At 44.8% G+C, this 12,041-nt stretch overlaps 1 protein-coding gene across 1 annotated transcript; it reads right to left on the reverse strand.

Annotated features, from left to right (window-relative positions):
- On the reverse strand, nt 1–11,759 carry LOC119402608 (arylsulfatase B). The gene is made up of 10 exons (XM_037669739.2): nt 11,583–11,759; nt 10,403–10,562; nt 8,924–9,036; nt 8,356–8,466; nt 6,881–7,030; nt 6,160–6,286; nt 4,938–5,228; nt 3,222–3,459; nt 1,473–1,695; nt 1–164 (listed from the first exon to the last, which is right to left on the reverse strand). The coding sequence occupies exons 1-10, from the start codon at nt 11,721–11,723 to the stop codon at nt 39–41; spliced, it is 1,680 nt and encodes a 559-aa protein (XP_037525667.1). The 5' UTR covers nt 11,724–11,759; the 3' UTR covers nt 1–38.
- Nucleotides 11,760–12,041: the final 282 nt, after the last annotated feature.

Consider the following 12,041-nt stretch of genomic DNA (forward strand, 5'->3'; position numbering starts at 1 on the left):
TCTCTGTGGATATTAAAAGTGCAATAAATTGCTTAGAACTACATAAACGGCGCCCACGTATAATTGAAATTTCTGGGGTCAGCCTTTCGTGTGGCCGGCTGGTTGATGGGAGGAACCATCTTCTTCCTGTACTGCTTCATTCTCAACTGCAGGAAATCCATAATCTGTAAGACAACAAGGCAAGACACATGGTACAGGTTTCAGAACAAGTCTTTCGTATAATGACGAGAGACAACATACAAGTAGTACGTACCTGTGAGCAGAAATATTTACAACTGATGCACGGACATGTAAGTGAGATCTATTATTTGCCAATGCGATAACACAGTAAGAAAATGTTGACTGTACATACTTTCTTTAAGGACGTTGACGTACTGCCCAAGCTGTAATTTCTCAATTCAAGTAATTTTTGCATTGACATTTTTTGTGTTAAAATGATGCTGGGGCCATTGTCCTTATTCGGCATAATCAATAATGTCAATAGACATCCTATCGCAGTAACAACGATGACAACAATATTAACAACAGCAGCAGCAGTTAAGTATTGGCATGTACTAGCTTGGTTGTGACACACTGGTAAAATGCCGGTGATCCCAAAAACGTTGCTCGGATATTTCTATATGTAGGAGATGTAGAAATTGTAGATGATATGTTGTTAATGTTGTAAGCATTAAGCGAAGACACCTGTGCCTACTCTGTACTAGCCCGAATACTAGGTATGGCCACTTCACTACTGCAAATGCTGCAAATGAACTAAATTCGTACTTCAGTCAATACGCACACAACACTGTAACGTGTTGATTTAGCATGGCTATAGATAATTGTATTGGAAACACGTATAAATGAATCTTCACTTCAGAAGATGAATGTGAGGTTACTGACGAATAACTGAAGGATCATTACATGGTATATAAGAGAACTGACTAATTAAGCCGTCTTCGTCACTTCCGTGCAACAGGCCAAAGGCCTGACCAACCACCCGACCTTGACCGCTAGATTCGTGGACCTCACCATCGCTCATTACTTGACTTCATACACGAAGCAAATTTGTATGTGTATTTTTGAATCAATAATTATTATTCGTAAGGGCAGACTTTCGAAAAAAAATTACTGTGGATGGGCAACCATCAAACTGCAATGCATTAACAGATGACCATGTCTCTTACTGCACTAGCCGGTAAATATAAGGCCCGATCGAAGCGTTGTCACGGTGCTCTGTGCGCAGTACATTTGATTAGAGAAAACAAATGCCTGAGTACCACCGTTTTCAGAACGCGAAGTGTATTTCTGAAATCGAACCTGCCATCAGTGTGGTCGGCTTTACAGGTGAATTTTCTGTCCTACGAACGTGCGTACGATTGAGTTGCATTGCGCTCGTGTACCCCACCCCAATCCAGCAGCAGGATGCAAGCCTTGACAAACACTCTGTCATTCACATTATTAGTTTCACTCTTATGGCATTTGGCACTCACATCTGGATGCTCCTTGGCGATGTTGTCGCGCTCGCACGGGTCAGAATCGATGTTGAACAGGCATGGCTGCCGCATGGGGTAGCACGCTGTGCCATTGTTGTGGCCACAAACGACGAAGAGCTCGTCCGGACGCTGTGTGGGCATGGCACGACCCATAGCTCGGATGGTGCGCGCAGCTGAACACTTGGCGTTGAACGACGTCGCCGCGTGAAAGAATTGAGAGCTGCGCCCGAAAGCCCGAGATTAGTGAAACCGTTAATACAACGAAATTGTGCTGGAGATGCATGGGGCACCATAAGAAGCAGTGATGAAGCGTCTTGTCTTTTAAACCAATGAAATCGAGGCGTTTAGGAGAGGCACTTGTTTACGAAACAGTAGAACAGTCACAGTAAGCTAGTTGGTAGTGGTAGAACCAGCGGAAGCGTCCAGCTGACCATAAGTCTTCTTTTCGCTTGAGTGGCGCCCCCTGCCTTTCCGAGTGGCATTGATCTCTTTCACTACAGAATCATTACCGGTGGTCCAATGAATTAGCAGAGAATTTCTATAGAAAAACTCGAAGGTTGGGCGACAACAAAATGATGCCTTGGATTCGCATAATTTTTTTTCGGTGCACTTTACGCAGAACCAACTAGATCAAGTTTCATAACTAAATGACCAATGGAGGCCGACAGTGGACGGCGACAAAGCATTTAATGATATTGGAAAACTTCCGGTATACTGTTGGCTCAGTTGATGCAATACAGGTTTAGTTAATCGTCCATGACTCTTGACATGATTATGACATATTAACCGATTATAGCGATTGCGTTGCGGTGAATCACGGTGAACAAATGACGTAAAACGACCAAAGCAGCAACATGTGAGAGCGCTAATTAGTTGTTTTTGTAAACAAAACTAAAGGGGACAAGATGTTGGCATCAGAAACAGCGACAATTTTTCGCTTCCTATGGGTAGTTTCAACACTGTTGAAAACTTTAGAATTTCGGGAGCTCTTCTGTTGTTCGATTTTACAAGCACTTGTAGAAAATTTTCAATCACTTATACAAAAGAGGAGAAATTATCCACTTCTGATATCTCATTGCATTATCTGAACCGTCTGTTATGAAGGTTCGTAGCAGGGGAGCTGAAAGTTTCATGGACGCACTGAGTAACAAGTAAGTGCTAAATAGACACGTTATATTTTCGAGAAAACATCTCCAGCCCGGGCGTGAACAAGAAGCTGGTCAGAGCAATTCGTACCAACTTTATCCACAGCTCAAGCAGCGGTACATCTGGTGCCTCCACGAGGCGTGAGCAACTGCTACCATAATTTAATAAATTAAAGAAAATGCTAACCCGAAAACATTAAATGGCTCGTAAAACCCGAAAACTGACCGTCGGCGGCATCAGCACGAGCGATGCAAAAAATCATGGTGACGTGATGACGCCACCACATGCCGTCATGATACCACATATTGATAAAGTTTGCGACGTCATCACGGCGGCATCATGACATCACATGATGACGTCATCACATGAGATCGTCGCTTAGTCAATGGTGGGCCGATCACGGAAGCAGTGCAAACCAGGTCAAGTGCAGAAAGCTTGCAATGCCTCCAGTCCTGGGGGAAGTGTAAAACCACGTTAAATGCAGAAAGCTTTCGGTCGGGGGGAGGAGGATCGACATATTGGCTGCAAAGAAAAAGAACATCGTTTCCGCCTTCGAGTCGTCTTAGGCGAATGAATAAGGGACCCTGTGAATTTTCTTACCGTATTCGGTTCATGTTGACTGGCTGTCCTCCTGGTTCTGCGGGCCTGTACCATCCGTCGTATCGTCCCCTAGCCAACGAACCCTGGACCAGCTTGTAGCCGTGGTATCGGAAGGCCGACATGTTCCACACCGGGTCTATGTTGAGTAGAATCTCGCTTCGCGGAGATACGTTGTCCGCGATGAGCGTGTCCCACATGTTGTGGCCGTCAATCTCCCCGAGGTCGTCCACCTTGCCTCCTGCGTGCCTAACGGTGACATCTCCACCCGCTTTTAGAGCAGTCTCGTTTGCATCATATTTACTGGGCGAATAGTTGGTAAGTGACGATGAACGACATAAGCGCGAAGGTTGGCGATAGCAGTGACGAATGAATTCGTATTGACGCTTTATACTCCGTTTCATACATCACGTGTAACGCTATGGAAGGGGTAGATGCGTTCGTGCAAGGAAATAGTTCAATGATTTTACCACCCATAATGTCATTCTTTTTTCGTTTTTAGACTAAGTAATAAATAAAGATGCTTTGTGCTTTCGAAATCAACAAACCCGGTTAGGTATACGGTAGTCCATGTGCTGTTCTGAATCGCTTAGCCTTTCCTAGTTTTTGTATCCTGGCCTCCACGATTAGTTCCGGTAGCGAGCGACCGAATACATCAGCGTAGCACCTGATGTATGAAACGGAGTATAGTAATGCGCACTTTTGGGCTAGTTGGCACATATTGAGTGCGCGAGATTGCGCATAACAAATCTACGGACACGAGGGAGTGCACCGGCGAGCTAGGTATTTACTGTCACATACAGTTGCAAGTGAGCACCTGTCCTTGGGAATATCTAGACCACGCCCAATGGAGTTTAAAGTGCCTATTAAGGTTTCCAAGCGGAGACAGGTTTAAATGCTTCTCTGTAGTGCGTGTGCTACGGTATAAAAACTTTCGCGCGTGTCCTATCCCCGCGCAGGACAGTGTGTGCAGTCACTCATTGTGCCATGCCATACTCACATATCACCATCGCTCCCTCTTTCTCATTCCCTCCCTTTTTCCATCATCCTCTTGAGGAGTAGCAGGCTAGAAACCCGCTTTCCAGGCCGACCTCTCCCCCTTTCTCGTCATTAAACATGTTCTTCTTCTTCTCTTCTTATCGTCCCTATAGGGCTTTTGTTCCCCATCCCATGTGTTCAGAAGCACTGCATAACCTCAAGTTTTCAAATGTTTGGGATTAGTTAGCGCCATTTATATGAACACTCAATAAAAGCAGCTACTTTAATTTCAGTACACAATATTGGAACATAACGGTTGTCACTGTCTGCTAGGTTCAGCTATGGGGGCCAATGTATGCTATAACTGCGATAATAGGCGCATTTAAGTACTCCGCACTTTTAAGAACGTTTCAAGTTCGAAATGTACTGGTGATAACTATCAAAAATGAAAAATTCTTGAAAAGGGGTGTCGTTGGAGCCATCGTTTCCACAAGCAAACTTGTCGTTGTCATGACAGCTGCCTTGACGGAACCCTCGGGAGTTGCTGCCTTGACATGGCAACAAGGACACCTCTGTTCCAGAATTTTTCATGTTCCCCTGAACTTCTGCATTATTTGAACTATAAACGTGATTCTAAATATTTTATATGTGTCCTTGCGCTGTTCATACATAGGTAGTGAATGAACTACTTGAAACGCGAACGCTGCTGCCGAAAAGCTGACGTGTTCGTGACGCGCATACCTGCAGCGGCGTACAGAGTCGGGAGCCAATCGGTGATGTGCATCAGTTGGTGCGCCACGTGCGGCCTCTTAATGAAGGTGCTCCAGACGAAGCCGACCGCTCGAATGCCTCCTTCCCAGAGCGTGCCCTTGGTGCCACGCAGAGGCCAGTTGGAGCCCGCACTGTTGTCGACGCCCCCGGCAGCGGCTCCGTTGTCCGTGGTCACCACTAGGATGGTGTCCTTGATGGCGTTGGTGAAGAGCAGCGCCTTCACTATCTCGCCGATGCTGTCGTCTAGGGCCGACACCATGGCTGCAGTGAAATGCGAAACGTATTATACCACCGCACTTCTGCAAAATTTGAGATAGTACATAATCTGAAGTTGTGTTGATAATGAAACGTTGGAAATGCACGTGCAGTAAATTGTAACATTGACCAAGAAACTGAAAGACAGCGGGTTCGTAGTGCTTAATTTTTAAATTTTGGTGCAGTACATCAATACGAGCAGAATATCAAATCAGATTTAATCGCTACCCGTCGCGGTGGTCTAGTTGTTATGGTGCTCGAATGCTGACCCGAAGATAGCGGGTTCGATCCCAGCAGCGGAGGTGACTTTTCCATGAAGGCGAAATCCTACAGATCTATGCACTGTACGAGGTCAATGTACGGTAAAGAAAACCAGGTGGTCAAAATTTTCCAGAACCTTCCACGACGGCGTGCCCCATAATCACATCGTGGTTTGGCACGTAGAATTCAAGATTTTATTATTGACCAAGAAATTTAGAGACACATAAATTTAGAGAGAAATTTATAAATTTAGGGTTCTAGTGCTTAATTCTTTTTATTTTTGCGCAAGATATTGATACGACAAGAATATACAATAAAAATTTAATCACTGCGTTTGTTTTTATTTACGTTACCCGCTAAGGAGATTGCATTCTGAAAATGGAAGCAATGTCTAAAATATGAATGGTATTGTGCAGATACAACCACTGAATAACACAAAAGACTTCTTTCTAGCATAGTAATTTGCGCAGAAATGCAGCATGACCAAATTTCAGGCAACTGTGGCTCCCCTGGTAACTTATCGCATTAACTATCAGGCACACGTGCGTACATACATAGTGAGCTATGGGAGAGTAATAACTCTTGACTTTTGTTGCTGATGCCGATGCTGACGCGGTAATGCATGCCATCTAAATTGATTGATTGATTGCGTGATTGATTGACTGATTTTGCTCACCTGCGTACGCCCGTCGCTTCGGATTCATTATGTGACTGTGCTTGCGCAGGTCTTCTTCAGGAGCTTCGAGCAGAGAGTACGAATTTCCTACATGTACGGCGGAGTAGCACAAGTACAGGAAGAGGGGCTGTGTGCGAGAGAAAGACGGCATCAGTAGTACATTTCTGGCTGGCGCGAAAAGTACCAGTCATCAAAACATGGCTAATACCGAGTAAATCTGCTGAACCGACATATTCTTTGCTGAAAGGAACATTTTGTCAAGGAAATTCAGATGCTGCCGGAGGTGTCAATGGGCTAACATTGGAAGAGAAATGCCTGAAGTGCATCACGGACACAGGTATGTAATGGAGTCGCAACTGTATTTTTCTGAACGTCGAAAGCAATGATGCTTCTTAGCAAGTTGCACTGGATAATTGAAGGGGAACTTTTATACATGTCTGGATACCAGCGTTCGTCTGTGCGTAATGCCTTCTTGTGTTCTTGTTTCTGTGTATTTGCTGGTACCCCGTTTTCAAGTTCATAAAGCTAGAGCTTGTTATTCCTGGCGTTACAGTCTCCTGAAAATACCTAAACGCTCCATTCATCATACATGAAAATTATGATTTCTATGACTAGGAGCCAATAACAGCACCTGTTACGCATTTACACAGAACCTCTCTTGAATGGATGGCAAGTAAATTATGGACATGGATCAACATTCACCTGCGAAGGACATACGTACCCGGTTTTGGTTTCTCTTCTTGAGTACTTCGATGGCCTTCTCTGTGAAAAGGCTGGTGGCGTATTTTCCGGAGGACTCCTGGTCAGGATTAAGGTTGTCCCACATGTCGAGGCCCCATCCTGTCCACGTGTCATTGTCCGTGCTGAACATCTGTCAAGAATTTCAGAATCGTCAGATCTTGTTTTAAATGCGAATGCATTTCTTAGTCGGGCTATGTAAGGCATCCGGCGTTGTCCGCGTGCCTCTCCGCTCTCACTCCCTCTCCCATAGCAACAGCCGCGGGCGCGCGCGCTTATCCACGCCCCTAGCAACCGGAGCAGGTGGTGCGGGCGGAGTAGCGGAGAGTGAGTGGAGAGGAGGAGCGCGCTCTGGCTTCTGAGGGCGCTCGCATCACGGGAGCTCGGCCAGCGCAAATTTTTTTCTAGGTGGCATTGGCTCGGCGGAGCTCCCGCGTGTGTGGAGAGGGTAGGTGCAGTGCTTCGCCGCTCCATCTCTCGCCGTTTGCTCTCTCTCCTCCCTGCGCCACCGCCTCAATGCAGTGCGTTTGAAACGCGTTTGTAGCGTTTGTGCTGCCTTGGCACAGCCTGAAAACAGCGCGTTCTAAACGCGTTTGTGCTGCATTGAAGGTGGTGGCAACATCCCTGATGTGATTACGAACGCACGTAGGAAGCGTTCGTTGAAAGAGGCGCCCAAAAGGGAGACACTTGAGCGCGTCGATGTGTCCAGCTTTACGCGATTAAAATTACTACACCGTGTACTCTCAGCGCAACAAATGCATTCGCATTTCCTCACGATTCCCTTCGGGGTGGTGGGGGCATTTTTTTGTAGTGATAATAGTATGAACCGTTTATTGATGATGACGCCCGGGGCCGGTGGGTGGATCTCTCGGTCCAGGGCTCCACTGACAATAGCGGCACGCCAGGCTGGGTCGAGAAAGGGCCAATTAGTCCTCCCGCAGAGTGCTAGCACGGTTGCAGATAACATGCTTTTGTTCTGAGGCCGGAGAGGTCTCAAAATAAACGCGAACGCCCGTAAGGCGCAAAGAGTCGACGTTCCAGTCCGACGGCAAGAAATAGTTCTACAAAAGAGGACATGGCGAACAGCATTACTTTGCTATGCGTGTTATTCGTCGCGTGCAGTTGTGTGGTGGAAATTCACTTTCTCTTGAAAGACCAATTAACTTATTCTTGCCCCGTGAATTCATCCGTTTCATCTAATCAGCCTCGTGCGATATGGAACGTGAGAGAACACACTCTAACTTCCACCGCGGTGCGATAGTATTGTGAAATGCAGTTATAAGGGTTCTTCGCGAAAGTTCAAGATTCTAGCGAGAGTGCTTGCAAACCTTTCTTTAATTGCATAAAGAGACCATCACTCACATGTTTAAACACACATGTTAACCTGCCGAAGATATTAATATTCATACAGCGCAGCGATTGCGCATACAATAAAGAATGACACAAACACTGTTTTACCGAAAATGAGGTATGGTCCGAGTAATCTTGGTGATCCGTGTAAGGGCCGTAATGGCTGTCGAAACCTCGGTACGTTGGCGTGTAATTAGCAGTCATGTGTCCAAGATGCCACTGCAAATGTTCAGATAAAATATTGAACACGAACAGAATTTCAACGCAAGTGAAAATAGATCTACCATTTTCACATTAAAGTGTGGCAAGGATTGGTGGAAGCTTAACTTTAATGCGTAGTGTGGTTTCGCTGGTCGTGAATATCCTAACAATTGAGCAATATAAATTTTAATTAGCATAAGCCAGAAAACGCCGCGTAGAAAATTTATTTAAGTAATGTAAGCGTACCTGCAAGTAATTATTGCGTAGTAGGAATTCTCCAACCTGTAGTTTGCGATAACTCGCATCATCTGTGGTTGTATTCCTGACTGGTTACACGATTAATAAATTAAATATAGTTTTACATGTCTGACATGTTCTCGTCACTTCGAAAATAGTGAGAACATGCACAATTTATGTTCGCGTGTTAATAACTGCATTTCCATGCATGGTCTTCCGATCTGTGGCTCAAACTTACCTTTCCCACAGCGTGTGTTTCGTAGCCTAATTCTTTCAGGTACTGTGGTAGCAGCTTGAATTCGAGTGGTAGCCCAAAGGGCTCCGCAGCCCGAATTTCATCGTGCTGAAGGCCTAGAAAAATAACTACCGTTAGTGATTCTAGTGTTGCTGCTAAGCTAACTTAGGGTAACTTAGTGTAAGCTTGTGGATCAACGACGAATTGCTAGGAAACAGTTTTGTTGTTGTCGTTTTACTGGAAACTAGTAAATAAGAGTACTCACGACTCTTTTTTACGGATGGTTGTCATGTAAAACCACTGCCACGAACACTAACAAATTTCACTGTCTCTCCGTTCGGAGAAAGTGTTGCTGCGTAATGCTTTAAAAAAAGATAACTTGTTTTGTGCTTATTGGTTTAGGTAGTTTCTCTGATATTATAATCGTACGTTTTTAATTGTGGCCTATATGATTATGATTCGTGTACTTAAAATGCAGTCGTATCCGGAGTTAGCGTTCATTCATTGGTGAAAGAGAACGTACTGCTGCGCCTGCTGCTTTGCTGCTTACAGGCCATCCCTTTCTTCTAGCTATCCTTTCTAACGCTCTTTTGCTTTAGTGGGGGACGGATGCGTGGAATCCCATTATTAAACACGAATTACTTCACGAATGGTACAGCACAATGCTGAAGCTAACTGAGTGGAAGGACGCCTGGAACTTTGTGCATGTATGCGGCAAAAATGAAAGCCGTGTAGGTTGACGCCATGCGCCTCACTACCGCCATTTTCCCTGCAAATACCGTTTCTGTCAATGCCGAAGTCAAATTTTGTTTTCTAGCTCAATAACCGGTCGGCATTTCCTAAAATTTTCATTCGCTTGCCTGCTTGATGGACACCCATCAGTACTACGTCGCCATAACATGCGATGCTATTTCGACAATTACGTCCCGCGACGTATAGTGAAAATGGTCTAGAGAGCTTTATGCATAGCCGTCTTGCGGCACGAACTTAATGTATCAGGAAGTACACAGCGCGCAATTTCCGGTAGTGTATGTACCGTGACCTTTTCCGCTGCAGTTATTTATTGCGCAGAAGCCGTCTCAATCTCAAGTCCCCAGATTTCCTGCATGCTGCGCGTCCACCAGCCCATTTATTTGTTGGTTCAGTTCGTGTTTGAAAAGAACTTTGTTTCGATAAACGCATGAACGCTACATAAATATTGTTTCAGTTGTGCTTGACTTTAAAAGTAGCCGAAAAGTTTTTATATTTTCATTTTTCTTTAGCCTCTTAATGAATAAAGTGAATTTAAAAAATGTTTCTGAAAACTTAAGGCACGACATGTGAATGTACATAATACATATGGAAGCTGCGGAACAGTTTAAACGTACTGAAATAACGATTCGTCATATTTTTGTGTGGAACTGAAATTGCATGACGGCATTTCAAATTGTAGGTATCATAGCTCCATACTTTTGTTAATGTGTAAATTTTATATGTCTTTACCTAAGCGTATAGGGTACTTTCCCGTCAGGAGAGCTGCTCTCGAAGGTGTGCACAGAGGAGTCACGTAGTAGTTGTTCAATATGACACCGTCACTCGCCATCACATCAAGGTTCGGCGTCTTTATTTGCGTAGACTCGTGCAAGCTGACGTCGTTCCAACCCTAAGATTGGAGCAGAGAAAATTACACAGTTTAATAAATAGCAAGGCGATTGCAGGCCATTGCACAGATAAAAGCTTCGCAGGATACTTTGGTATATTAAGGGTAATGCCTGATGAGTATTCATTCAACGCTTATCTGTATAAATGTAAGTCCATCGCGTATGCGGCAGCGACTGCTTAAATACTGTTTCGTTGCATATTGCGCTACTGGTTGTTTCGATTAATTATGATATCTAAGGGCGATAATCGTGCTTGATGGGAGTCGGAGCTTAACATACGTCAAGATGGAAGCGTATTTACATTTCATCAAAAGCAGAACAGCGCCTACATGGATGGTTTCGCAGTGTTTAGTTTCAGTGGGCAGCCATGTCGCAAAGAGGGTGGGAGGGAGTGCTGTGGCGTAAGGTTAGCCGCTTCGTAGTGTTGTTCTGCCAGCGCCACTGCTTCCAGTGTTAGGGCCATCAGATGCGGCCGCTTGTGTTCCCGCCGTTCACGCATACGCATTGTAAAACGAAATGACGGTTCCTTCGGTCCGTGAAAGCAGAACCGAATCATTAATGTTGCAGTATTACTTCAAAACAGTAGGAAAAAAACTTCACTAACACTTAACTCGAGCCTGAGATCTTGCAGCCACGAGCTGGAGTCTGGCTAACAGGAATGAAGCTTTACGAGTGTATTTATAACTAGTGAGTATCCCGGCTGATTAAAATTTATAGCATACTGCGCATCACATATTCAATGGCTTGCTTTAATTCTCGTATATCTAATTACAATTAACTATGTTAACTATGTCTTTGTAGGTTTAAGAATGTTACTCCGATGTTGTGAGCATTATAGAAGCAGAATTTTATTTGGGAGGGAAGCAGCACAAGTTGAAAGGGCTCGAACGCATTTACTATACCTGCGAATGAAATGCAGATCACACGAAATCAAGCGTGTTCATTGAGAACGTAAAAAAACTGCCTGCTAAAGGACGACGTCACTTGAGGAACACGCATTAAGTTGAGAACTGGGGACTTACCAAGTCGTCGACAACAAGAAGCACGATGTTTGGACGTGTCATGGCAAACGTTGGTTGATACGTCCAAAAAGACAACATTGTTGTCAACAAACAGGCCACAACGCACTGCTTCATAACGCCAAACTGTTCTGAGCACCACATAACGATGCCGTGAAAAGTCTGGTTTTGTTTCTCCGTTAGGTCGCTACATCTTGTGGTACTGTTGTATGGACACGCAGACATCAGGAATTGCTCCTGCCTTGTACGTACACTTGAAATGTGAACGTACCTCCGACATACAGACATGTGGGCCGGATGTCACTTCGTACCGAGTAACATCGATACTCGCCTATTGTTTGAAGGCAAGGAAAGAAAGAAGAGATGTTGCGAACATGGCATATGCATCTATCCTCGGTGCAATGCGAAGAAAAGTATTTTGACTGGCTAATCGTGGTATTTCCTGCGATCGCATTTCATCGC

This window comes from Rhipicephalus sanguineus, chromosome 8 (assembly GCF_013339695.2).
Source record: "Rhipicephalus sanguineus isolate Rsan-2018 chromosome 8, BIME_Rsan_1.4, whole genome shotgun sequence".
In the NCBI taxonomy this organism is placed as follows: domain Eukaryota; kingdom Metazoa; phylum Arthropoda; class Arachnida; order Ixodida; family Ixodidae; genus Rhipicephalus; species Rhipicephalus sanguineus.

Excerpts from the sequence above, each read along its gene's own strand:
- LOC119402608 (XM_037669739.2), bottom strand. The coding sequence starts at position 11,723 with ATGTGGTGCTCAGAACAGTTTGGCGTTATGAAGCAGTGCGTTGTGGCC. Across the intron at positions 5,229-6,159 it reads GAAGCGACGGGCGTACGCAG|CCATGGTGTCGGCCCTAGAC; the intron begins GTGAGCAAAATC and ends ATTTCACTGCAG. Across the intron at positions 3,460-4,937 it reads GACTCTGTACGCCGCTGCAG|GAGGCAAGGTGGACGACCTC; the intron begins GTATGCGCGTCA and ends TTAGGCACGCAG.